This window comes from Bufo bufo, chromosome 8, assembly GCF_905171765.1.
Source record: "Bufo bufo chromosome 8, aBufBuf1.1, whole genome shotgun sequence".
In the NCBI taxonomy this organism is placed as follows: Eukaryota; Metazoa; Chordata; class Amphibia; order Anura; family Bufonidae; genus Bufo; species Bufo bufo.
The window spans coordinates 190583548-190610811 of record NC_053396.1 but is presented as its reverse complement, the minus strand read 5'-3'; the positions used below and the strand labels follow the sequence as shown (position 1 = coordinate 190610811).

General features: G+C 44.8%; 1 protein-coding gene across 1 annotated transcript; it reads right to left on the bottom strand.

The window, feature by feature from the left end:
• Positions 1–12659: 12659 nt before the first annotated feature.
• SPRED3 (sprouty related EVH1 domain containing 3) lies at positions 12660–22872 on the bottom strand. Its single transcript, XM_040406361.1, has 6 exons — positions 22754–22872; positions 22131–22302; positions 19199–19367; positions 16878–16957; positions 14614–14775; positions 12660–13551 (listed from the first exon to the last, which is right to left on the bottom strand). The coding sequence occupies exons 1-6, from the start codon at positions 22870–22872 to the stop codon at positions 12874–12876; spliced, it is 1380 nt and encodes a 459-aa protein (XP_040262295.1). The 3' UTR covers positions 12660–12873.
• Between the last annotated feature and the right edge of the window lie 4392 nt (positions 22873–27264).

Sequence of the window (27264 nt, the reverse complement as noted above, 5' to 3'; positions counted from 1 at the left end):
CAGCTGTTGTGAAACTACAATCCCCAGCATGCTCCATTCAATTCTATGGGAGTTCCGAGAACAGCCAAGCAAGTGTACATGCTGGGAGTCGTAGTTTCACCACACCTGGGGTGCCGAAGGTTGCTGATCCCTGCTCTATAGTCTTGTTGGGTTACGGTTTGGCGGTGTTTACCCTGCATCATAGTCTATAAGGGTCTACAGCTAGAAAAGGCAGGATCAACCCCATTGGAAATGGGCTTCAGGCTGCACTTCTGTTCCTCTCTTGTTGTAGACGGCGCTGTCCGATATGGCTGGGAATAGTCTATATAATATACAGTAATCATATAAACATCTAAATCAGTCGAGAGGATAGGCCCAGGCTAGGTGGCGGCACGTTTTTCCGCACTATGGCACAAAGGTAGCGAAACAATGGCTCCAATAAGAAGCAATAACGATGACATAAAAGGGTTAAATCAGATTCGAAAAAAAAAAGGGCTTTATTTTTCTAGAAATAGCGCCGCTCTGGCCCATCGGCTGTGTCTGCTACTGCAACTCGGCAGTTCACTTTTTTCTACGTACACCCTCTTAAAAGGGGGTTGTCCCACAAAAAAAATATTCTACATTTTTCAAACCAGCCCCTGGATCTGAATACTTCAGTATAGTCACTGAGTTATTCACTGAAATCCATCTGTATGGCGCCACCTGCTGTTTGCTCTTTTTCTAAATTCTTTGTCCTGCTCACTGAGAGGGAAGCACACGCTCAGTTCCATCCTTCAGCTGCAAAGAAAGGACACGCCCCCGAGCTTCCAGCTTGATATAAATCTAGCAGAACAATGGCAGCAATGAATGGGGAGATCTCTGGATCCATGTGAGGTACAGGGCTGGTCTTAGCTTTATTAGAAAGAGGTTGTCATGTCCTATATGATGTCTGATTTTCATTTTTTTTACATTAATCATGGGATGACCCCTTTAAACTTCTACCTAAGTTCCTGATCGGTGCCTGCTGGAACCCTCACGGATCACGACAATGGGGGTTCTGTCTCACTCCCATATAAATGGAGCACCGATCGAACCTAGGTGCTGCTGCTCCATTTGACTCTACGGCACTGGTCATGTACTCGACCTCGCTAATCCCATAGCGATAGATGGTGCACCAGCGAGCATGCTCGGCAGCTGATCCATTCTACAGGAGGACATGGGACCCCTCGATTCTTCTGACTGGGGTTCCAGCAGTGGGACATTTACCACCTATCCTAGTTTAAATGTTGGGACAACCCAAGATGGCAACAAGTTGGTGGTGAGCCTGGGCCTTATACACTCTACTCACAAGCAATGGGTATAACTTTGGAATACAAAGTGGTCCTCCACCCTGGATCCTGGGAACCCCAGTACAGGTGCCTCTATAATGTCAAGCTGTATACATTCAGCATGAGCACGATGGATGCGTACCAGTGTGGTCCCTGAGATCTCGATCCACACCTGAACCTAGTGAGCCATATAACCCCTGACAACCTCTTTCATATACCTCTGGCTCCTAAAATGAGGTCAATGAGCACTCCAATGTAAGAGCAGGAAAGCTATGAGGATATCAGAAACCCTACACCGGCTTTTCATCAGTGGTCTGCATGGTGGTCTACAGTAAGGGTAGCTGCAAGGATTCGGATCTCCTTACTCTTTTTGGATTGCAAATTGAATATATTAATGAAGACTCTAATATACAAGCCCAATGACGACCACAGGAAAGTCATGCAATAAAACAAATCCAAAAACAATGCTGCTACCCCTGTCAGTGCCGACATGTTCCTACCATCCACTGTGAAACGGTATTAGGAATCTGATGTTTGCCCTGGTCTAGTCTGGTTTGCACCCGTTCCTCTTCATCACCCACCACACCCAGTTGTTTGGTTGGTTGTAATCGGTGTACATACAGTGAGAACGTCTTCTACCAAGTGAGACCACATTTCCATGAATGAGGCCGTCCTTCCACTGTGTGATCATTGAGATTGTCTCCTGCAGTGGTCCAGGTAGACCAAACATGAAGAGCAGCATCTTTCAATCATTTTGATGGATCCCTATACAGACTGCCCTGGTCAAAAACGCAATCACAGTCAATAAAATATCAATTCGATTAGTTCCCCATTGGCAAAGACCAAAGAATGGAGCCCCCAAATTCTGGCTGCTCACCTTGACTCTAAGGATACTCCTGAGTATTATATCCACATCAGAAGATCCCCTTACTTTCAGCAAGAGCATTTGTCAGCATGATCAACCCTAGGAATACTGTCTGGTAGGGTTGCTCATGCTGATTAAAACGATACCTTTCTTTTGTCAGTATCTTAAACAGCTACAGAGATAGCTCAGTTTTTATTTATATACAAACAAGCAAGTTTGAGCACCAAGGGGCCGTCCGGAGTCCTTGGAGCACTGCTTTCGTAATGTCCCTGTGCTCTCGGTACTCCCCCTACCCTTGATTGACAGACAAGAAGTCTAGCCCTGTCAATCAAGGGGAGGGGGAAGTTTGCAGAACCCAAGGGCATTACAAAAGCAGTGCTCCAAGAGCTCTGGACGGCCCCTGGTGCTCAAACTTGCTCATTTGCATATAAATGTTGTACAGCTGTAAGGCATCATTTTAATCAGCATGAGCAACCCCACCAGGCAGTACGCCTGATTTAATCGGGGTTGATCAAGCTGACAGATGCTCTTCAAAAAAAAAAAAAATGAGGCTGAGTTGCGATACCATAGACAACCTGCGGATAAGGGCCCATTCAGATGGCCGTATGCGTTTTGCAGCCCACAAATTCACGGATACTGGCCCGCATTTTGTGGAACGCACACAGCCAGTCCTATGATAGAAATGTTTATTCTTGTACCGCAATTGCGGGCAAGAATAAAACATGCTCTATCATTTTTGCGGGGGCCGCAGAACGGAAGTACGGAAGCGGACAGCACACGGAGTGCTGTCCACATCTTTTGTGGCCCCATTGAAATGAATGGGTCCGCACCCGTTCCGCAAAATTGGACACATAAATACGGTCATGTAAATGTAATAATTGAAATGAATGGGTCCGCACCCGTTCCGCAAAATTGGACACATAAATACGGTCATGTTATAATGTAATAATTGTGGCTCTGCTTATGGAAGAACTGAGCCATTATACGGAAGGTATCGTCTGTCTCCATAACTACCTGAAGCTACTCTGCCCTAATGCAAAAAAGGGTAATTGCGTAAAGGGTAAAGTCAACAGTTTGGGCACACCTTTTCATCTCAGGGTTTTTCTTGTTATTTTTCTACATTGTAGATTGAAGAAAACGTATGGAATTAAGTGGTAAATGAACCAGAATATGTTGTATATTTTAGATTCCTCACAGTCGCCCCCTTTTGCTTTGAGGACAGCTTTGCACCTTCTCTCAATCAGCTTCATGAGGCGGTCACCTGGAACGGTTTTCCAACAGTCTCGCAGGAAGATTTTTTTCTCCCATCAAAATAATTGATATCTGACAGAATTGACACAAACTGACACTAAAAATAGGATGGCTTTTTCATTTTAATGTTTTTCTGACGTTTCCGAAGAATGGCAAGTTAAATGGTGATGTGAATGAGGCCTTATTCTACTGACAAGAAAAAAACGAAGAAAGTTTTCCAGACACTTCCCGTAATGTGAAGGAAAAGGCAGCACGGATGAATCCCCCAGATCTGGCGTCATGAGAGTCTTAGGTCTTACAGTTCTGGAATGTATTGGATAAGGGCTCGTTCACACGACCGTTGGTGTCCCGTGCCCATGCTGTGAACCGCAAATTGCGGTCCGCAATGCACGGGCACCTTCCGTAGGGGCAGGCGCATAGGAATCGCGGACCCATTCACTAGAATGGGCCTGCGATCCCTCCGTTCTGCAAAAAGATAGAGCATGTTCTATCTTTTTGCTGTGCGGAGGCACGGAACGGGACCCCAGAAAGCACTCCGTAGTGCTTCCGTAGTGTTCCGTTCCGCACTGTTCTGCATCTCCGGATTTGCGGACCTATTGAAATGAATGGGTCCGCATCCGTGAGGCGGAATGACAACGGAACGGTGCCCGTGTATTGCGGATTGCCGGAAATGCGGACCGCAATACGGGAACGGGACACCAACGGTCGTGTGAACGAGCCCTAACACTGACATAATGCTGTCAGTGTCATCGAATACATTCCAGAACTGTAAGGGTTACATAGCATAATAAATCAATATAATGCTATGTGACCCCGGCGGTGCTGGAAGTTCACTCGCTCGTCTGCAAGGTGCCTTAGGGTTCTTTCACAGGAGCGGATGCCGTGCGGGTAATCCACTACGTGAAAGAGAGCCAAGGCCCCGTTCCGGACAGCAGAGACATGATTGATAATGCTCTATGCCTCTCTGGGATCTTTTTACTACAAAATCACAGTGAGAAAGTTGTCATTGTGATTTTGTAGTAAAAAGGTCACAGAGAGGCAAAGAGCATTATCAATCATGTTAATGCTCCGTGTCTCTGCTGTCCGGAACAGGGCTTGGCTCTCTTTCACGCAGTGGATTACCCGCACGCCATCCGCTCGTGTGAAAGAGCCCTTATTCTACTAAACTTATCCTCGGCAGCTGAGGTATCTCTTGGTCTTCCTATCCCGGGGTGGTTTCATCATAGCGTTTGATAATTTCCATGACTGCACTTGAGGATATCTTCAAAGTTCAGAAAATTTTCCGGATTGACTGACCTTCATGTCTTAAAGGACACCTGTCAGCAGGTTTGTACCTATGACACTGATTGACCTGTTGTATGTGCGCTTGGCAGCTGAAGGCATCTGTGTTGGTCCCATGTCCATATGTGCCCGCATTGCTGAGAAATATGATGTTTTACTATATGCAAATGAGCCTCCAGGAGCAACGGGGGCGTTACCATTACACCTAGAGGCTCAGCTCTCACTGCAACTGCTGCGCCCTCTGCACTTTGATTGACAGAGCCAGGCAGTCTAAGGGCTCATACACACTGCCATAGTCTTGGTTTACATCCGTTCCGCATTTTTTGCAAATCAGATGTGGACCCATTCATCTCAATGAAAAAAAATAGAACATGTCCTGTTCTCGTCCGTTTTGCAGACAAGCATAGGACAGTTCTGCAGAAGAAAAAAATGTCGGCAGCCTCTTGTGGATCCATGATTTGTGTACAGCAGAAATGGATACGGTTGTGTGCAGTAGCCCTAAACGTCATCACACCTGACTCTGTAAATCAAAGTGCAGAGGGTGCGGCAGTTGCAGAGAGAGCAGAGCCTCTAGGTGTAATGGTAACGCCCCCGTTGCTCCTAGAGGCTCATTTGCATATATTAAAACATCATATTTCTCAGCAGTGCGGGCACATATGGACATGGGACCAACACAGATGTCTTCAGCTGCCAAGTGCACATGTAACAGGTCAGCCCGTGTCATAGGTACAGATCTGCTGACAGATGGGCTTTAAAGTAACGATGGACGGTCGTTTCGTTCTTGCCACAATGTGGATTAGAACAGAAGTAGAACAGGGCAAAGCACTGTGCGGCAGTGTGCACCAATCCCACCTCTGCACAACACAACCACGGCCTGAAACACATTATGAAGGCAAGAAATTCCACAAATTATCTCTAGATATGGCGTACCTGAAACTATTCCAGGTGACCTAATGTTTTGTGGACCGCAAAATACTGATGCGGTCTGTATGCCGCCTGTATTTGTCTGCAGACTCATTGACTTCAATGGGTCACTAGTGCACATTTTGCTGACAGAATCTATCTTTTTTGCAGAACGGACATACGGATGCGGAAAGCACACAGATAATCCGTATGTCCATTCTGCAAAAAAGACAGAATATATCCTATTACTTGTCCGCGAAATACGGCGCACGGACCCATTAAAGGGCTATTCCAATCTGAGACAATGGGGGCACCTATATCGGTGGGGACCCGTACCTACAGTTGCAAGAAAAAGTATGTGAACCCTTTGGAATGATATGGATTTTTGCAAAAATTGGTCATAAAATGTGATCTGATCTTCATCTAAGTCACAACAATAGACAATCACAGTCTACTTAATCTAATAACACACAAAGAATTAAATGTTACCATGTTTTTATTGAACACACCATGTAAACATTCACAGTGCAGGTGGAAAAAGTATGTGAACCCCTAGACTAATGACATCTCCAAGAGCTAATTGGAGTGAGGTGTCAGCCAACTGGAGATGAGATTGGAGGTGTTGGTTACAGCTGCCCTGCCCTATAAAAAACACACACCAGTTCTGGGTTTGCTTTTCACAAGAAGCATTGCCTGATGTGAATGATGCCTCGCACAAAAGAGCTCTCAGAAGACCTACGATTAAGAATTGTTGACTTGCATAAAGCTGGAAAGGGTTATAAAAGTATCCCCTAAAGCCTTGCTGTTCATCAGTCCACGGTAAGACAAATTGTCTATAAATGTAGAAAGTTCAGCACTACTGCTAGTCTCTCGAGGAGTGGCCGTCCTGTAAAGATGACTGCAAGAGCACAGCGCAGACTGCTCAATGAGGTGAAGAAGAATCCTAGAGTGTCAGCTAAAGACTTACAGAAGTCTCTGGCATATGCTAACATCCCTGTTAGCGAATCTACGATACGTTAAACACTAAACAAGAATGGATTTTATGGGAGGATACCACAGATGAAGCCACTGCTGTCCAAAAATAACATTGCTGCACGTTTACAGTTTGCACAAGAGCACCTGGATGTTCCACAGCAGTACTGGCAAAATATGCTGTGGATAGATGAAACCAAAGTTGAGTTGTTTGGAAGAAACACACAACACTATGTGTGGAGAAAAAGAAGCACAACACACAAACATCAAAACCTCAACCCAACTGTGAAGTATGGTGGTGGGGGCATCATGGTTTGGGGCTGCTTTGCTGTGTCAGGGCCTGGACGGATTGCTATCATTGAAGGAAAAATGAATTCCCAAGTTTATCAAGACATTTTGCAGGAGAACTTGAGGCCATCTGTCCACCAGCTAAAGCTCAACAGAAGATGGGTGTTGCAACAGGACAATGACCCAAAGCATAGAAGTAAATCAACAACAGAATGGCTTAAACAGAAGAAAATACGCCTTCTGGAGTGGCCCAGTCAGAGTCCTGACCTCAACCCGATTGAGATGCTGTGGCATGACCTCAAGAAAGCGATTCACACCAGACATCCCAAGAATATTGCTGAACTGAAACAGTTCTGTAAAGAGGAACGGTCAAGAATTACTCCTGACCGTTGTGCACGTCTGATCTGCAACTACAGGAAACGTTTGGTTGAAGTTATTGCTGCCAAAGGAGGTTCAACCAGTTATTAAATCCAAGGGTTCACATACTTTTCCACCTGCACTGTGAATGTTTACATGGTGTGTTCAATAAAAACATGGTAACATTTAATTCTTTGTGTGTTATTAGATTAAGCAGACTGTGATTGTCTATTGTTGTGACTTAGATGAAGATCAGATCACATCTTATGACCAATTTGTGCAGAAATCCATATCATTCCAAAGGGTTCACATACTTTTTCTTGCAACTGTATATCGAGAACAGAGCAGGAAAGGTGGTGGCTGGAGGACCCCGTGTTTTCCCGGGTTCAGCCACCACCAAGCTCTCTCCCCGTAGAAGTAAATGGGAGTGCGCAGTGCTCACAGCGGCCTCATAGAAATGAATTGAGGGCGGCTGCGCATGTGCAGTGTAGGTGCGGGTCCCGAACCTATCAGACAATGAGGGCACAGCCTAGCGATATGTCCCCATTTTCTGAGATGGGAAAACCCTTTAAAGTCAATGGGTCCGCAACACAGATGGTACCCAGATTTTGCATGAGGCCTGACTGAGAGAACGACAACAGTGTGCAAAGTTGTTATCAAAGCAAAGGGGGCGACTGTGAAGAATCTATAATATACAACAGGCTTTTTACTAATTAATTCTATATGCGTTTCTTGATCCATTTTAATGTCCTCAATACGAATCTACAATCTAGAAAAGAAAAAAAGAAGAAAAAACATGGAATGAAAAGGTGTGTCCAAATCTTTAAAGGGAACCTGTCATCAACTTTGTGCTGCCCATACTAACAGCAGCATGAAGTAGAGACAGGTGAGATGATTTCAGCGGTCCGTCATTTATAAGCTAAATGTAAGTAGTTGCCGAGAACCAACATCACAATCATTGCAGACTGGGCCTGGGCCACCTGAGAAGAGTCATGGTTATTCATGGATTCCTGCTCTCCTGACCACCTATGACTGACCGTCTTCTACCTAGTTTTCTCCCTTCCTCTCTAGGAGAGAACTGCCAGTCATCAGCAGATGGCGGAGAGCAGGAGATTATGAATAACCAGGACTCTTCTCAGGTAGATTGGACTCTTTTCAAGGCCTGGGCTGCAATGATTATGATGCTGGTTCTCGGCGACCCCTTACTATTAGCTCATAAGTGACACATCGCTGAAATCAGCATTTCTGTCAGTATTTTATACTGCCATCAGTGAGGTCAGCATAAAGTTGATGACAGGTTCCCTTTAAGGCAGGCGCCACATAACGTTCCTTCCATCAAGATCGCATGAGGGTGCAGTCTCAATGCACAGACTCGTGATGTTACGGTTACTTGCATTCTTAAGGGTATCTGGGGATGGGGTTACCAGCAATTCTCTTTCCCCAACTAATAAAAAACTTGCTCAGCAGGGCTAAAGGGGTTATAGGACTAGGAAAAACATGGCTGCTTCCTTCCAAAAACAGCACCACACCTGTCCATGGGTTGTGTGTGGTACTGCAGCTAAGCTCCACTGACGTGAATGAGACTGAGCTGAAATACCACACACAACCTGTGGACAGGGGTGGCGCTGATTTGGAGAAGGAAGTATGGGGGAGACTTATCAAAACTGGTGTAAAGTAAAACCCAATTAGTTGCCCATAGCAACCAATCAGCTTCCACCTTTAATTTTTCAAAGGAGATGTGAAAAATGAAAGGTGGAATCTGATTGGTTGCTATAAGCAACTAAGCCAGTTCTACTTTACACCAGTTTTGATAAATCTCACCCAAAGACTTATGGTGTAAAGTAGAACTGGCTTAGTTGCCCATAGCAACCAATCAGATTCCACCATTCATTTTCCAAAGGAGCTCTTAAAAATGAAAGGTGGAATCTGATTGGTTGCTATGGTCAACTGAGTGGGTTTTACACCAGTTTGCTAAATCTTCCCCTATGTTTTTATAATCCTGTACAAACCAAACGTGAGAAAATGACCGTTTGTCCCCCGTTAGAAATGCAGTTACTGAGCATTCAGTGCAATGATCCTCTAAACAGCAGCCTAGGCCTTAGGGCTCATTCACACGAGCAATCTTGAGGATCGGATGCGGACACATTCATTTCAATGAATAGGCATCTCTATAATAGGCATCCCCCGTTCCGCAAACTGTGGGCAGCATCCGTGTTTTGCGAATCTGCAATTTGCGGACCGCAAAACATGGCATAGTCGAGTGAATGCGCCCTGAACTGCATTCAAAGCTATTTTTGGGGGGCGGGGGAGCGGTTTAAATAAAATTAGGCTTCAAATGCTAATCGAATTATCAGTTTGAAGATTATCAGTTTGAGGCTTCCTTCACACACAAATTTGTTCTTGTGTTTTTTTGTTTACCATTAAAAAAACACCAAAAAAACTACTTGCATTTTCATGTTTTTTTTTCTTTCTTCCAAACACGTGGATGGCGTTTTTTTTCCAGCCATTTTCTCACTATAGAGAAACAGCACCAAACGCAAAAACGCAGCAAAAAAAAAAAGAAAAATGCAGAAAAGCGCATTTTATAAACTATCATGTACATCTGCATGTATTTTGCAGTCCGCAAAATACGGATCCACAAAAATAAAAACGGATGGCATCCGTGTGACGTCCATGTTGCATTTGTTTTTTGTTTTTTTGAGTATCCATTGTAAAAATGCCTGTCCTTGTCCGCTAAACGGACAAGAATAGGACATATTCTATTTTTTTGGTGGAATGAACATGCGGACAAGGAATGCACACGGAGACATCTCCGTCTTTTTTTGCGGCCCCATTGAAATGAATAGTTCTGCATACAGGCCGCAAAAAAAAAAACGGAACGGACACAAAAAATACGTTCGTGTGCATGAGTCCTAAGGGCTCTTTCACACGAGCGAATGCCGTGCGGGTAATCCGCTGCGTGAAAGAGAGCCAAGCCCCGTTCCGGACAGCAGAGACATGATTGATAATGCTTCGCGCCTCTCTGTGATCTTTTTACTACAAAATCACGGTGACAACTTTATCCCACTGTGATTTTGTAGTAAAAAGATCCCAGAGAGGCGCGGAGCATTATCAATCATGTTAATGCTCCGTGTCTCTGTTGTCTGGAACGGGGCCTGGCTCTCTTTCGCGCAGCAGATTACCCGCCTGGCATCTGCTCGTGTGAAAGAACCCTAAGGCCGTTTTCACACAGTCAGTGTTTGACCAGTGATTTCCATCAGTGATTGTGAGCCAAAAACAGGAGAAAAGCCTCCACAGAAATAAGAGATAATGCAAGGATCTGCACCTGTTCTAATTTTTTGACCTGCACCTCGTTTTGCCTCACAATCACCATGAAGCATGCCCTACTTTTGACCGTGATTACAGATTCTTCACGCTCATTATAGTCCATGGGTCTGAGAAAACCACGGACACCAACGCCATTCGTGTTCGCTCTGTGGTTTTCACTGATCGTTGCTAAAATATGCTCTGGTAATTAATTTTTGGTCTAGCAGTGTCCATGATTTACAGATGACACGCTGGGAAAAAAAAAAAACGGACACACAGACCAAACAGGGATCCTTCATGGACATCTTGACAGATGAACCACTGACCATCAGGTCACAGGTGTGATCACGGACTCGGACGTGTGAAAGAGTCCTAAGAATGAATGGATAAGAGGTCTAATTTACCGCTCGATATGACTACTTGTCTGACCAGTCTCTGGAGATATTAGCCAGTATCTGATCACAGCTCAGTGGATGGTGGCCCCATTCATGACCAATGTGTCTCACTCACAATGATTGTCTTTTCAAGTCAAATATCTCTAACAAGAAATAAATAATTCTTGGTTGGGGCTCCATTTTTATATAAAATCCAGGCACTCCTATGTTATTAAATTATTCCTATGTCTTATGGTGACCATGACCATACCATGACATGCCTATTCCTTCTCTAAGTCGAGAAAGGATAAATCCACTTATAAAATGATGTTCCATAATGAACACAATTAGTCATCTTGACTGTATATCGGTGACAGGATTTTTGCCTGAAGTGACCTGTTGAGAACTAGGGTATAAGATGGCGACACCTCCCTGAACTACATATAAGAATACTGAAACAGGTCCATGGTCTGATTCTTCACGGTAAAAGGCATGGCTAAGAACGATCAATCATTCCCGGCCTACCAGCCTGAAGCAGTGTGTCCATGAGATATCAACAGGCAATTTTAGGCCCTGTATTGAAAACTAGGTAACTTTGTCGGTTCGTGAAAATTGAAATCGTAAAAAACTTCAAAAACCTCTTGGATCTTTGCCTAGAAATGAAGAAATGGTTTCCATGTTGGGTCTCTCCCAGTATGATATCAGTGTCATTTCCACACAGATTGATATCCAGGAGTAAAACCTTGCCCTCTTGTTCTCTAGGTGAAGGAGTCTTTCTAAAAAAAACAGCCATAGAAAAGTCACGGCTATTGACTTCTGTGTATAAATTACTCTTAGGTTTCACATTTACCTTTCTAGAGCTGTTTTAGTAGAATGTCCTCCTCCAGCTTGGCTATCCTCATCATCATTGGTATAAAAAATGGATCGGAAAGGAAAAATACACCAAAGAACAGGCTCAGGTATAAGGACACCATTGAGGGAGCACAGTTGATTCAGTCAAAATTTACTTCAGCCTGTCCAACTAAACATGGCTTGACCCACCATGAGCTGACCCACCTCAAACAGCAATTTCCTTTAAGCTGAGATGGTCTGAATTCTCCAGGATGGACCTCAGCATTGCGGTTGTAGGTACATGAGGTGCTAGTTCTATGGGAACGTGTGATGCTTTCCCATATGTAATACTTCTCTCGCCTTATCTGACTCTGTACATCCAGGCTTTGGTTCACAAGCCAACCTTGCCTGCAGTAATTACAGTATGGAGGTGTCATTCCACAAAAGACCAAAATAAGCTACCATGAAGATAATGCTATACGCATAGTCATGAAGTCAGAGATGATTATATTTTTTTGGGCTCAAGTATCCTTAGATCATGAACGTCTCAACACTAACTTTTATTCCTTGGCCTAATTTGGTTGTCACTTTCACTGGACGGGAAATCAAACTCCATAGTATGAGTAATTAGTTCATATGAAAACCTAGGACACTCAGTGGAGGACACATCAAGGTGGTGGTCCTCAAGACCTAGGAAGGTAGAATACTCTTGTAGAGACCTCTTGTAGAGCAAAAAAAGATTACTCTGTTACCCTTTAACCCAATGTCAGGACACCATATAGATTTTAGTTAGAGGGTGTGTTGTAAAACCATGACTGATCAAACGATCAAAGACTAGCTTGGATTTGGTGTGACCTCTTGCTCATTTTTGGTCTTCTGTGGAATCTCACTTCAAGCCTGTAATGCATAACATTTTATAACACACAGAGAATTTTTTGTCAGAACCACCTGTTCTTTATCAAATTATCCTCCTGCCTCTTTTTGGTAGGTCGTTGCCTCTGCAGCCATATCTGAAATACACATATCTCCCGGGCCAGTTGTATTACGTGCCCGCTCACTCACAAAGATTGGCGCAGATCCTGCCATGTAAATATGCTGGCTCTCAGGAGGCTGAAAACTGAACATTAAACTTTCCTCCTTGGACCCTGTTCTGGTCCTCTCACCGCACCGCTTTATGCTTCCCCCCGCAACAGCCACAGTGTTCCCCGCACCAGTGGCACGCCCGTAATGGGAGGTAGCAGCACATGCAGGGGACCACAAGAGACAAGGCCACCAGGGCAGCCCAGCGTATACAGAAATGGGGGTGCCCCGGGTCGCAGGAGCAGGGGTCCGAATACTCGCCCTCTGAGTCTGACATGCAGTGGTATAGTAAGCTCTCAGCACACCACATGCAGGAAAGTTGGTAGACACAACGCCCTATGGGGTCTGGAGCGTCCTGGCACTGCCCTCTGCCGTTCTCTTCACTGCTAAATACGTCCCTGCAATAGACGCAACGGGCGGTAGCTGTGTCCTCCTCCCCAGACATATGAGAGTGTTCCTTAGACTTAGGAGAAGGGGTGCCATGAATCCTACAAGAAGGGGAGGCCCTGGGGTCCTTTAGCTGAACCTCACTTTCTGATGTAGTTGAGGCCACAGCTCCTGGAAAATGCCTGTCCTTGGCTTTGCCCCCGGTGGCTTTTTGGAAGTGGACTCTCAGATCGGACTTGGGCTGTTCAGGCTGCTGTAGGGCTGCACGGCGATAGTCTTCATATCCCTTTGATACCCAAAGATCTTTGCATGGGTTGATGCTCTCAAGTTCTTCTTCGTCATGGAAGGACAGACGCTTTGAAGGCTGTGACTGAGAGGAGAAGTGACTACATGTTAGTCAAGCAAAAAAAACTCATCTGCCTTACATTCGTATTAAAGGGAAACTGTCACCTGGATTTTGGGTATAGAGCTGAGGACATGGGCTGCTAGATGGCCGCTAGCACATCCGCAATACCCAGTCCCCATAGCTCTGTGTGCTTTCATTGTGTAAAAAAAACGATTTTATATATATGTAAATTAGGCTACTAACATTTCCAGAGCCCAGCCACGCCCACTGTGAAGAAGCCCAGCACCGCCCCGCATCCTCCGAATCTCCTCCTTGCTCCCCGACGTCACAAAGCTAGAGCGCCATAATCTCGCGATGCGCGAGCTAGCGCATGCGCAGTGTCGGCATAGTGTTCCTTCCCTGTGCTGGCATCAGCCTCAGGGAACGAATGCCAGGGAGCAAGGAGGAGATTCGGAGGATGCGGGGCGGTGCTGGGCTCCTTCACAGTGGGCGTGGCTGGGCTCAGAGTCAGAGAACGCTGGACTCATCTCTCAAGCATGGAGGAGACAGGACTCATCTAAGGTTAATTTACATATCTATAAAATCGTTTTTTGACACAATAAAAGCACACAGAGCTATGGGGACTGGATATTGCGGATGTGCAACCCATGTCCTCAGCTCTATACCCAAAATCCAGGTGACAGGTTCCCTTTAATGGAGGTGATCAGAGAGTAAAAGGCTCGTGATCAAGGCCTCCAAAATCTTTTGACTCACAGACAATGAAGACTGACAGTTATGGACAAGGCAGCAGTTGTTTCCTTGTTCAGATAGCATTCGGCGCATGCACTGGAAATGCTCTCAGCTGCACTTGGCCCCCTTAACCAAGAGTGTACGCAAAAAGGGGTTGTCCAAAATTCTTTACCTTGAACCCTCCACCCAGTAGTACCTAGGAAAAAATCTATACCTACCTTGCATCACTTATGTTGAAAGCCTTAATAAACACAAAGGCCCTGATTTATTAAGACCGGCATGTGCTACGCCGGTCTTAAATGGCCTTGCCCCAGTGGAGGAGCTTTGACTACAGACTAATAATGGACCATTATATACCTGGGTGGTTGGACTGACTGATGGACCAGTGGTAAACCCAAATTCTTCAGAAACAGGAGATCTCACGTAGCAGCTAGAAGACGACTCACTGGTGATGATGGTGATGTGTTTTGGTAACATTTCCTTTCGGCTGTTAGAAGATGATTCACTATCTGTGTGAAGCTAAGCAAATGAAATGTATAAAAATAAGTAACATACAGAAGAAAATACAGTAAATCTAGGTTGTCTGCTGTGGAGCATCATTTTTGGTAGACAGATCCTCTGATGATAGCTAAATAACGGGGACCCTCATCATTGAACTGTGCTGACTTGAGCAGGTGCTCAATTTCCCCACAGTGCCCCCACAGGATAAATGTGGAATTACACAGCATTCACTGCAATCTATGAGCTGGACGTGCCAGGTCCTCCAGAGTGACAGACTTTTTTTTTGTCGCTGGCTAAAATACGAGGGTCTTAAAGCAGGTACCTCCTTAAACAAAGTCATACCAGGGTGTCTGAAATAGGTTTTCGATACCATACAATAAAGAAATAAATATATCACCAGTCCGCAATAATGTTATGCAGCAGGTCCGAAAAGTGATGTGGGTTCAATCACGTTTTATACAGGTACAATATATAGGGTTCGGACCGCGCTTCTGGTCCAGGTCAGTATGCAAGTTCTTTAATCCTTCTCACTTCCTTGTTTGCAGAGAGAGCCTGATGGCTGCAAATACCCCTCAAGTAGTTATCACACTGCGTATCACACAAGGCGTAAATGTAATCTCTCCGTGGTAGGTTGCTCTTATTCTGTCGAAACAGCCACGTTTCCATACAATCTGGTTCAGTCCCCACACGGACTCAAATGGTATATACCACAGACAAATCTGTGTTTCCTTTCTTCAGATTCCTGAAAGTATTCTGTGGACAAGAATGGCTTCTGCAATAGTGAAGCTCCGTAATACTTCTTTAAAACTTTTTATTTGTCCATACTCACAAGACAACTTTCTTAAAACAGCTTTTAAAACACATAAAATTCCCAGCGTCTGCTGCTTCCGCCCGACCCGGGTTTCACTCCTATTACAAAAGAGTACGCTAATCAAAAGCACCAATAAAGATAAAAAATTAGAAGTAGTAGGTGAGATGACTTGTCATAGTAAAGGGGTTGTATATGTACTGGAGTGCCCTTGTGGCCTCCAGTATGTTGGACGGACTATTAGACCTCTAAAAGTCCGCATACAGGAACACATAAGAAATATAAAAAAAGGTCTTGAAAGTCATGGAGTATCGGCCCATTATAAAAAATACCACCAAAAAAACCCAGAGGGTCTAAAGTTTATGGGAGTGGAATCCGTACAAAACCATTGGAGGGGAGGCAGTCTTTTGGAAAAAATCAATAGGCAGGAAACCAAGTGGATATACGAATTAGGTACACTACAGCCGGGAGGTCTAAATGTAGATTTTGACCTGCAGGCTGTATTGAATCAGGGAAAAAACGTTATACTAAAAAGCATGCTCATGTGAATGGGGACGTAACTACATGCGTCTTCTTTCCCCTGGGGATGAGGAGAGTCCAGTATAGGGTTAATAGCAGGATGGGAAAATACTGTGGAAGAATACACCTGATTCCTGATTAGTTGCAAGGAAGGAATAAGAAGGTGGGGGAGGGAGAAAACAAGTGTGCCCCTGACGAAGCTCTAGGAGTGAAACCCGGGTCGGGCAGAAGCAGCAGACGCTGGGAATTTTATGTGTTTTAAAAGCTGTTTTAAGAAAGTTGTCTTGTGAGTATGGACAAATAAAAAGTTTTAAAGAAGTATTACGGAGCTTCACTATTGCAGAAGCCATTCTTGTCCACAGAATACTTTCAGGAATCTGAAGAAAGGAAACACAGATTTGTCTGTGGTATATACCATTTGAGTCCGTGTGGGGACTGAACCAGATTGTATGGAAACGTGGCTGTTTCGACAGAATAAGAGCAACCTACCACGGAGAGATTACATTTACGCCTTGTGTGATACGCAGTGTGATAACTACTTGAGGGGTATTTGCAGCCCTCAGGCTCTCTCTGCAAACGAGGAAGTGAGAAGGATTAAAGAACTTGCATACTGACCTGGACCAGAAGCGCGGTCCGAACCCTATATATTGTACCTTTCGATACCATACAACCCAATTTAATGGAACATTTTTGGAGCAGATCAGGTTTATCAGAAGATACAGGTTATAACTTCAGCAATAGACATTGACATACTTGAAGAAGAAAGAATTGGTATATGTGGTTGTAGACTTACTGGCATGACATCCTCTAGAGCTTGAGCTTCTTCTCGAGAAGATGAGGATGATGATGAGGAGGTTGAATGTGACAAAGACCCTGAGGAAGGAGTAAACGTTACAGTATGGACTAAAATTCTAAGCAGACGGAAAAAATCATTTACTTCAAATAGCAAATTATTGGGCTAAATATGTTGACTAACCCTAGTGTCATATGACAACAACAATCTATCATCTGTCTGTCCGTCTATCTTATCATCTATCTACCTACAAAATAGCAAGCAGCACTCTATAGAAATATGTGGAGGGTGCCAGCAACCACAGCTTTAAAAAACGTCCATGGTGGAACTGAAATGTTGTACTGATATGTCTAATAATCCTTCACTTGTTCACTGGATTTTCAATGGAGTGATGCAACCTTTTATCTATCTATCTCTTTGTCTATATATACATCTTTCTGTCTGTCTGTCTATCTATCTCATATCTATTTGTCTGTTCTTCCATCTATCTATCTATCTATCTATCTATCTATCTATCTGTCTATCTATCTATATACTGTATCTATCTGTCTATCTATCTCACCATATATCTTGTCTTATTATCTATTTATTTATCTATCTAGCTATCTATCAAATCAAATAGTATTTTTTGCCCTATAAGACGCAACGGCCCATAAGACGCACCTAGGATTTTGGGGAGAAAAATAATAAGAAAAATATTTTTAACCAAAAGGTGTGCTTTTGGTGGGTTTGGAACTAATGGTGACCTGTGGATGGCACTATTACTGGGGATTTGTGGATGGCACTGTTATGGGGGGGATCTGTGAAGGACACTGTTATGGGGGGATCTGTGAAGGACACTGTTATGGGGGATCTGTGGATGACGCACTGTTATAGGGGAATCTGTGGATGACGCACTGTTAAGGGGGGATCTGTGGATGACGCACTGTTAAGGGGGGATCTGTGGATGACGCACTGTTATGGGGGGATCTGTGACGGACACTGTTATAGGGGGGATCTGTGACGGACACTGTTATAGGGGGGATCTGTGGCTGGCACTGTTACAGGGGGGATCTGTGGCTGGCACTGTTACAGGGGGGATCTGTGGCTGGCCCTGTTACAGGGGTGATCTGTGGGTGGCACTGTTTTGGGGGATCTGTGGGTGGCACTGTTATGGGGGATCTGTGGGTGGCACTGTTATATATGTGCCATCCACAGACTCCCCATCCCTTAACAGTGCCATCCACCCCATAACAATGCCATCCACAGACCCCCCACCCCTTAACAGTGCCATCCACAGATGTTCCCCATAAAACTGTCATCCACAGATCCCCCCCCGCCCCAGTGCTGCAGTATACAAATATAAAATGTCTCATTCAATTAAAAGTGATTACACATGCCCCCCCCCCCCACTCCTAATATTACCGTACATCCTAACAGCTTCTGTACAATGCAGGCAGGCCAGGCGGCCGGCGCGTCACTCACTGACGTCATGTGCCTGCGCCGCCTGCTTCGTTCATAAAGTAGGCGGCGCAGGCACGTGACATCAGGGAGTAACGCTGCCGCCCGCCCGGCCTGCCTGCATTCTACAGAAGCTGTTAGGATGTATGGTAATATTAGGAGTGGGGGGGGGCATGTGTAATCACTTTTAATTGAATGAGACATTTTATATTTGTATAGTGCAGCACTGGAGCGGCGGGGCCGGAGTACAGTGACTGCACCGCGCCGCTGCAATTGCCGGCCCCCAGCCCCTCCCCGCTCTCGCATACATCGCAGTCAGCGATGTAAAAATTTCAGCATTCGCCCCATAAGACGCAGGGGCATTTTCCCCCTATTTTGGGGGGGGGGGGGGGAGGAAAGTGGGTCTTATGGGGCGAAAAATACGGTAAGCTTTATTGGCAGGACTAAATACATTTTAGAATTACCAAAGCAAGTGGAAAATAATTGGGTAGGGTTGGGGGATGGGGACATATACAGGGTGGGGGTATAGAAGTCCATGGTATATCAGGCTCCTCTCAGTCTATGGCAGGCAGTAATATATTGTGCTGCTGTGGCCGCTATGTTCTCCTCTTCCCCCAGCAGTATGGAGAGTCTCTCTTCCTCCTCCATGAAGATGAAGTCTGGGCAGAGATCAGACAGTCTCCTGAAGTGAGTCTCCCTCATTGCTGAGTATTTGGGGCACCGCAGCAGGAAATCTATCTATCGCATATCTATTTTTATGTTTATCTATCTATCTATCTATTATCTATCTATCTATCTATCTATCTATCTATCTATCTATCTATCTATCTATCTATCTATCTATCTATCTATCTATCCCTTATGATGAGTTTATTACAAACCTTCCACCAGTTCCTCCATAGCAGCCTGCACACTCCTCTCAAATGTGACTGCATCCGCTGGGCTCTGGAAGGTCAGGCCGAACTTGTTTTCTTCTACTTTCCAGTGATGGAAGATGGGATTGGCTTTATTGTAGACTAGACCCTTCTTCAGGACACATTCTAGGATGGTCTGTGAAGAACATGAGACCAGAGCTCACCCACCGGTAGCATATATATTACCGTCAGCATTTCTCATTGTGCTAAGATACATCGAATTCTAGCAATCAAAACTCATTGGGGTAAAAAATACTCAAAACTGGGTCTGCATTGATTCTTTTATATATTATTATGTTGTATTGACACATTATTATTATTATTATTTTTTATTTTTATTTTTTTTGCAAAAGCCAGGAGGGGATCCAAAAGTAATGAAATGTAAAAAGGATTAAATTTGTTTCTGGTCATTTCAATTTTTTTTATTAAAAACTGCACCAAAATCTGCATTTCTGTGTTTTCAGACTTTGAAGAACTAATCAGGCCATGGAAAGTCGGAATGCGGTTTCTTCTGCAGAACATCAAAGTCCTGTTTTTAACCATAATGCTGTATTTTCGTGAATGCAGACCCAGAAATGTATATTATCATGGCGGAACTACAGGTCTTGACTTTGGTGCCATCTGCAGAATGACAGTGGTACTACATCACATATGACATCGTATGAGTAGGTCTCTTGCTGGGCTCTCAGCCAATCAGAGCTGCCGAAATGCACAATGTTTAGTCACTTCTCCACCCAACAGACTATTTATCAGGTGAAAAAAGATCATCTCTCTCTCTGGCCTCATACAGACAGCCTATTGATTTCAATGGGCACCAGGTAATGCTGCATTTCCCCTGTGGTGGGCTGCAGGGAAACTAAAAAAAATGACTGCCAAGTTTTGCCACAGTTTATGGCTGATTGCAGGGGGAGCATCTAATTAGTTTTTTTTTTGGAGGCCTCAAAACAAAAACGGTATGGAAAAAGCAGGCAACCCCTTAAAAGAAAGTCCTTGGAAAGAGTGAAAGGCAGGGGCACACCGTCAATGAGGTGAGTTGAGGCGCCACCTAGGGACAAGTGGGGGGGGGGGGGACAGCAGGGCCATGAGCGCTTCCACTGTAGAAGCACTCATTTCTCTATATTCGGCTGTATACCATCCATTCACTCTCCCTCATAGGCAATAAAAAAAATGAATTTATTTATTTGTTAAAGGAGTCCATCCTAGAGTCATTTTTAAAGGGTTATTCCCATAATTCCTTTACATGTTTTTAACCCCAAAATATAATTTTCAATTAAAAATCAAAATGTTGCAGCCCATACTTATTTCTTAACCCCATGTTTCCAATGTTTGACTTATAGTCTCACTTCTAGCTCTTTGGTATGAAGTGCAAAACCCTTTCTGCACATAGCCAGCAGGTGGCACTGTGACAGACATCGGTGTTCTTCATGCTGCACAGCTGAATAGTGTGGGGCTAGAGAGCATGCTCGGGAGCAGAGGTGACCAGGCCGGGAGCATGCTCGGGAGCAGAGGAGAGAGGTGACCAGGCCGGGAGCATGCTCGGGAGCAGAGGAGAGAGGTGACCAGGCCGGGAGCATGCTCGGGAGCAGAGGAGAGAGGTGACCAGGCCGGGAGCATGCTCAAACAATGGGCGGTCCCGATAAACCACGCCTATACACATAGGGGACAGCTACCTCTCAGTGGCCGTCACTGATGAAAATAATTGTAATTACAAGCAGGGTCGCCAGCCGTCCAGAAACTTCTGGACAGTCCGTAAAAATAGGAGAGATTTTTTTGAGGCTGGTGGAACCAAACTAGATTATTTGGGGGTGATTTATCATCAGTAAAGCTGGTAATGAGGTTCTATCACTTATGGTTTTCCAATTTGTCCGTAAAAAATGTAGGCTATCCGTTATTTTGGGCTAAGTTTTCCAGAAAAATTCGGGTTGGCAACCCTGATTGCAGACATTTATAACTTTTCAAAAAGGAGAGTTTTAGACAAAATCGTCAAGATGGGACTACCGCTTTAAAGAGGCCATCCGTCTACTTAAAAAACTAGGACTCAGGAGTGATGCACTGTTCTTGCCATGTGACCACTAAGGTCACTGTCTACAGAGGTCTCATGACTAAGAACGGGTCCCACGTGCCTTCTGGTCCTGCAGGGACCGCTGGGAGCCACTATGCTGAAAGGACGGTGCCTGGGAAGGTGAGTAAAGTTTTTTTTTCACTTTTTCAAAACCCTGCTGCCCGCCATAATTAAGGTCACAATGTCTTGTAGGGCTGGTTCAGCTGAATGCAATGATACCTTTCAAATGAGCAGTTAAGTGCACCGAGGGTGGGGCCAAGTCATTCAGTGCAACCTTGCTGCTCCTCCTCCTTCCTCTGCCAACCCCTCTCTCTTCTTCCTGATTGACAGGACCAAGCAAGATAACGATGCAGGAACCTGGTCCCGCCAATCAAGTAGAGGGAAGAACTTCCAGAGGGATAAGGAGGAGCAAGGGTGCACTGAGCGGCTTGTCCCCTCCCCCTCAGTGCACTTAACTGCTGATTTGCATTTGGATTAAAAGTACTTTTTCCCTAGAATGAAGCAGCGGACTGCTAAGTGAAAGGTATCATTACATTCAGCTGAGCTAGAACGACAAGGCATTGTGCCTGGTTTCCTGGTACCAAACTCCCTTTAAGTAGGCCAGACAACCCCTTTAAAGGCATTCATAAGAGATCTGTATTGAACTTGACATTGAAACGTCAGCTGTCCAAATGAGGAACTATGAGATGAATTAGTGGGGTTTCGTCCCCTTAACATGGCTGATTGACCTGTGTGAGGACAACGGGTCATCTTGAATGTCCTATATACCTTTATCCCATGATAAAAAAAATAACATAAAATATGTTTCAATACATTTTACATGACGGTGATACATACTGTCTGATCTCTCAGCCTTTCCCCACGGATAAGGTAGTCTCGTTGGTGAGAGGTGTCTGGTCGTCGCACCTTGCAAATCATTACGTGACTGAGACCTCCTCCTCCCATAGGCACCCAGCCCCCACTAGAGTCGTCTCTGGACATCACCACTGCGCGGACTCTCACGATGTAACTGCAAACAGCAAAGCAAAAAGAAAAAGTTTCAAAAACACTGACACCAGAAAGAACAAATCTTGATGGCATCGTCCAGATTGCTCCATATCGTTAAGTAGATGGTGTCCTGTGGCCATATTAGGTAGAACATACACATAGCATGAAACCTGGCTGTGCCAGTATAATCACTCAATACATGGATGGGTAACCATTATCAGCTGTGGGGATCAGAAGATAGACCCAACTGGGTGTTACTGTACCCAATAAGCCAAAAACATGATCTCCTTGTCTGATTTGGCCACCAAAACATATGCAATTCTCCCCCAATTTGTAGCTTGAGGTTCAATATCCGGGCCAGCCGTAGAAACCTTAAAGGGGTATTCCAGTTTTATGAAAAAGATGACCTTTACTTCTCACACCATAGGAATAAATGATAAAACCCTGCCTGTAGCCACCGCAGCCATGGGTACCTGTAGCCACCGCAGCCATGGGTACCTGTAGCCACCGCAGCCATGGGTACCTGTAGCCACTGCAGCCATGGGTACCTGTAGCCACCGCAGCCATGGGTACCTGTAGCCACCGCAGCCATGGGTACTTAGGGAGTTTAGAGCATTTATAGCTAGGGTTATATTGACTGTTCCAAGCTAAACTGATATAAGACCTAATGCAGGGCTTGAGGGGGCGGTGCATGACACAAAATTCAAAGCAAAGTGAAAATACACATCAACTCCACAAGGTATCCATGTGGATTACAGCAGAGAAGTCGCTCATCTTGTATAGTTCTGGGATCACAGGACCAACCCTGAGGCGGGCACGTAGTAATACTCAGTCAGCTGCAGCTCTGCAAACAGACAGACCGTGTGGAGACGTCCGCTATATAATCAAGGCTCCCAATATACTGAGGAAAAGCAGATATATCAATAGCGGGCAATTTATTGGTCATTAAATGGCAATGCGTTTTGATGCAGGAGATGGATCTTCATCAGCCACTGCATGAAAACAAAAAGACCTTTGGGTAAGATGGGGAAAAGCAAGACCCCATGGCAGAACCCCTAATTTACTTATACATGTTGGTCTTAAATGGGACCTTTCATCTGGCAATACATTGTGAACTAAGTGTCATGATCTGTACAGCGGCGCCCAGAGATCTCACTGCACTTACTATTATCCCTGGGCGCCGCTCCGTTCTCCCGTTATGTCCTCCGGTATGTTCGGGGACTTGGTTATAGTAGGAGGAGTCTGCCCTTGTTCTTCTGGGCGTCTCCTTCTCCTAGGCTGTAGCGCTGGCCAATCGCAGTGCAGAGCTCACAGCCTGGGAGGTTTTTTTCTCCCAGGCTGTGAGCTCTGCGCTGCGATTGGCCAGCGCTACAGCCTAGGAGAAGGAGACGCCCAGGAGAACAAGGGCAGTCTCCTCCTACTATAACCAAGTCCCCTAAGTCTCCTCCTACTATAACCAAGTGACCGAACATACCGGAGGACATTACGGGAGAACGGAGCGGCGCCCAGGGATAATAGTAAGTGCAGTGAGATCCCTGGGCGCCGCTGCACAGATCATGACACTTAGTTCACAATATTTTGCCAGATGAAAGGTCCTCTTTAAAACATTATGCTGAAGGATAAGTAAAGCGCAAATTTCTGGAGGTGGAGATCATGCATGGCCTGAGGAAGATGCAATTCCTGCATCGAAATTCGAAATGCGTTGCCTTCTAAAGACCAACAAATTGTCTGCTACTAATATATCTGTGTTTCGTCAGTTGTCCACGCTTATTTTTTTTTTACCCCAGTATATGGAATAGAATTACTTGTCCCATGCCTTGAGGCCATGAAGCTGGGGCAGATGTCCACCAACAAGCGATACTGGCAGTGGGAGACCCTTGTGAGTCATCCTATTCCTGCGTCACTATAAGCCTAGTTTATTCGGGAACAGGTCAGTGGTTGTCATAGCCCCGCCTCTTTTACTTTACTGACTTTTTTTGCACCACTGACTATCAATATGCTTCTGTTTAGGACCGTGATCTGCAACAGTATATGCATAATTTATGGACCGGTAATTCTTAAATTTAGAGATTTCAAATCTAACAGCTGTCCTCTTTTATTAGACTCGTCATGATAAATCCCTTAAAAATAAATTTGTATGTTTTACTAGTAATACAACCTGCCTAAAAAAACTACCCAATCTCTATGGCCGTGACTTCTTAAAGTTCATGCAAAGTGATTATAAGTATCATGGAGCGATCATAGATAATGGTCCTATTATTACATATTTATAGAAATGTACCCAAAACATGACGAGGTTGTAATGGGCAGTAGGCGTGGACAACTTACTGGTTTGGCTTTGGGCTATACCTAAGGGCGCTGTCCTGGCGATCCCTTGGTTTTCACCCTTTAATCCCTGCACAAGTATCTGGTCTTTGCTGCAGGTCAATATCTTTTGGAATAGTCCTCAGTGGGTCAGCTGCCAGCTGACCCTCGGAGGTCAGAGACACCGGTGCAAAGTACCAAGGGGACAGACAATAATTGTAGTCAGAAACAAGCTGAAATGAGTGCAGGCAGAGTTCGTGGATATAAGTGAAACAGGTCTGAGGTCAGTGAAAAAAACAGAGTATCTGAATCAGTTAACAGGCAGAGGTTCAGTGCACGGGCAGACAGTCTGAACTGCACACCTTTACTGGGTAAACTAGCAAGCTAGGATCCTAAAGTTCTGGTCCCCTTAACTAGGGCAGAAGTAACCTAGAATTGACATGCAATAAGATGGGGAAGTCTAAGCTTGTGCATGCTGGCCCTTTAGGAGACAGGAAGCACGCATGTCCTAAGGCAGTAGACCCGAGAGGAGAGCGCAGATCGCCGCCTGCAATAGAGGCGCGGGGCAGCAGCTGGCACATGGCACGATGGTGGCTTAACCCACTGTAGGTGGCAGAGGAGAGCACACAGGTTCTGACCCCCAGTAAAGCAGGAGGAAGAGCAGGGTAAGAGATGCGGCACCCATGCCTGCTAAGAGGGGCGGGGCATCGGCTGGCATAGGCCACCATCATACCAGAGGTACATGTCCATAGACCTTTCCCTATGCCTTGTCCATGGATGCCCTCAATGTAATAACTAACTGATACAATGTAGGATCCTCTCATAGACATAATGACAGTGAAGCACAACAAGACCCATGAAGTTAAACCTAGACAACCATGAGGTTAAATCAGTTGGGTCTATCACTTTTTTTTTTACATTTGGGGTGCGACTCCTTGGCAACTGGTAGAGTCGAAGGATGCAGCTACTACAGCTACTCAATCTTTCCCTATTTGGGTAAAAGTCACTGCAAGAATTCTGACCATTTCTTATATTCTCCCTGAAAGGGCAAATTATGTTGAGGGTTCCTATAGAAATTATTGCAGGAGGTACAGTCAGGTCCATAAATATTGGGACATCAACACAATTGTAACATTTTTGGCTCTATACACCACCACAATGGATTAGAAATGAAACGAACAAGATGTGCTTTAATTGCAGACTGCCAGCTTTAATTTCAGGGTATTTACATCCAAATCAGGTGAACGGTGTAGGAATTACAGCAGTTTGCATATGTGCCTCCCACTTGTTAAGGGGCCAAAAGTAATGGGACAATTGGCTTCCCAGCTGTTCCATGGCCAGGTGTGTGTTATTCCTTCATTATCCCAATTACAATGAGCAGATAAATGGTCCAGAGTTCATTTCAAGTGTAATATTTGCATTTAGAATCTATTGCTGTCAACTCTCAAGATGAGATCCAAAGAACTGTCACTATCAGTGAAGCAAGCCATCATTAGGCTGAAAAAACACAACAAACCCATCAGAGAGATAGCAAAAACATTAGGCCTGGCCAAAACAACTGTTTGAAACATTCTTAAAAAGAAGGAACGCAGCGGTGAGCTCAGCAACACCAAAAGACCTTGAAGACAACGGAAAACAACTCTGGTGGATGACCGAAGAATTCTTTTCCTGGTGAAGAAAACAACCTTTACAACAGTTGGCCATATCAAGAACACTCTCCAGTAGGTAGGTGTATGTGTGTCAAAGTCAACAATCAAGAGAAGACTTCACCAAAGTGAATACAGAGGGTTCACCACAAGATGTAAACCATTGGTGAGCCTCAAAAACAGGAAGGCCAGATTAGAGTTTGCCAAACGACATCTAAAAAAGCCTTCACAGTTCTGGAACAACATCCTATGGACAGATGAGACCAAGATCAACTTGTATCAGAGTGATGGGAAGAGAAGAGTATGGAGAAGGAAAGGAACTGCTCATGATCATAAGCATACCACCTCATCAGTGAAGCATGGTGGTGGTAGTGTCATGGCGTGGGCATGTATGGCTGCCAATGGAACTGGTTCTCTTGTATTTATTGATGATGTGACTGCTGACAAAAGCAGCAGGATGAATTCTGAAGTGTTTCGGGCAATATTATCTGCTCATATTCAGCCAAATGCTTCAGAACTCATTGGACGGCGCTTCACAGTGCACATGGACAATGACCCAAAGCATACTGCAAAAGCAACCAAAGAGTTTTTTAAGGGAAAGAAGTGGAATGTTATGCAATGGCCAAGTCAATCACCTGACCTGAATCCGATTGAGCAAGCATTTCACTTGCTGAAGACAAAACTGAAGGGAAAATGCCCCAAGAACAAGCAGGAACTGAAGACAGTTGCAGTAGAGGCCTGGCAGAGCATCAACAGGGATGAAACCCAGCGTCTGGTGATGTCTATGCGTTCCAGACTTCAGGCTGTAATTGACTGCAAAGGATTTGCAACCAAGTATTAAAAAGTGAAAGTTTGATTTATGATTATTATTCTGTCCCATTACTTTTGGTCCCTTAACAAGTAGGAGGCACATATGCAAACTGTTGTAATTCCTACACCATTCACCTGATTTGGATGTAAATACCCTCAAATTAAAGCTGACAGTCTGCAGGTAAAGCACATCTTGTTAGTTTCATTTCAAATCCATTGTGGTG

Coding starts and splice junctions, on each gene's coding strand:
- SPRED3 (XM_040406361.1), bottom strand. CDS start 22,872: ATGGCTGCGGTGGCTACAGGTACCCATGGCTGCGGTGGCTACAGGTAC. Junction 19,368..22,130: donor AAAGGCTGAGAGATCAGACA/GTATGTATCACC, acceptor TGTTCTTCACAG/ACCATCCTAGAATGTGTCCT. Junction 16,958..19,198: donor TATGGAGGAACTGGTGGAAG/GTTTGTAATAAA, acceptor CTCCTTCCTCAG/GGTCTTTGTCACATTCAACC.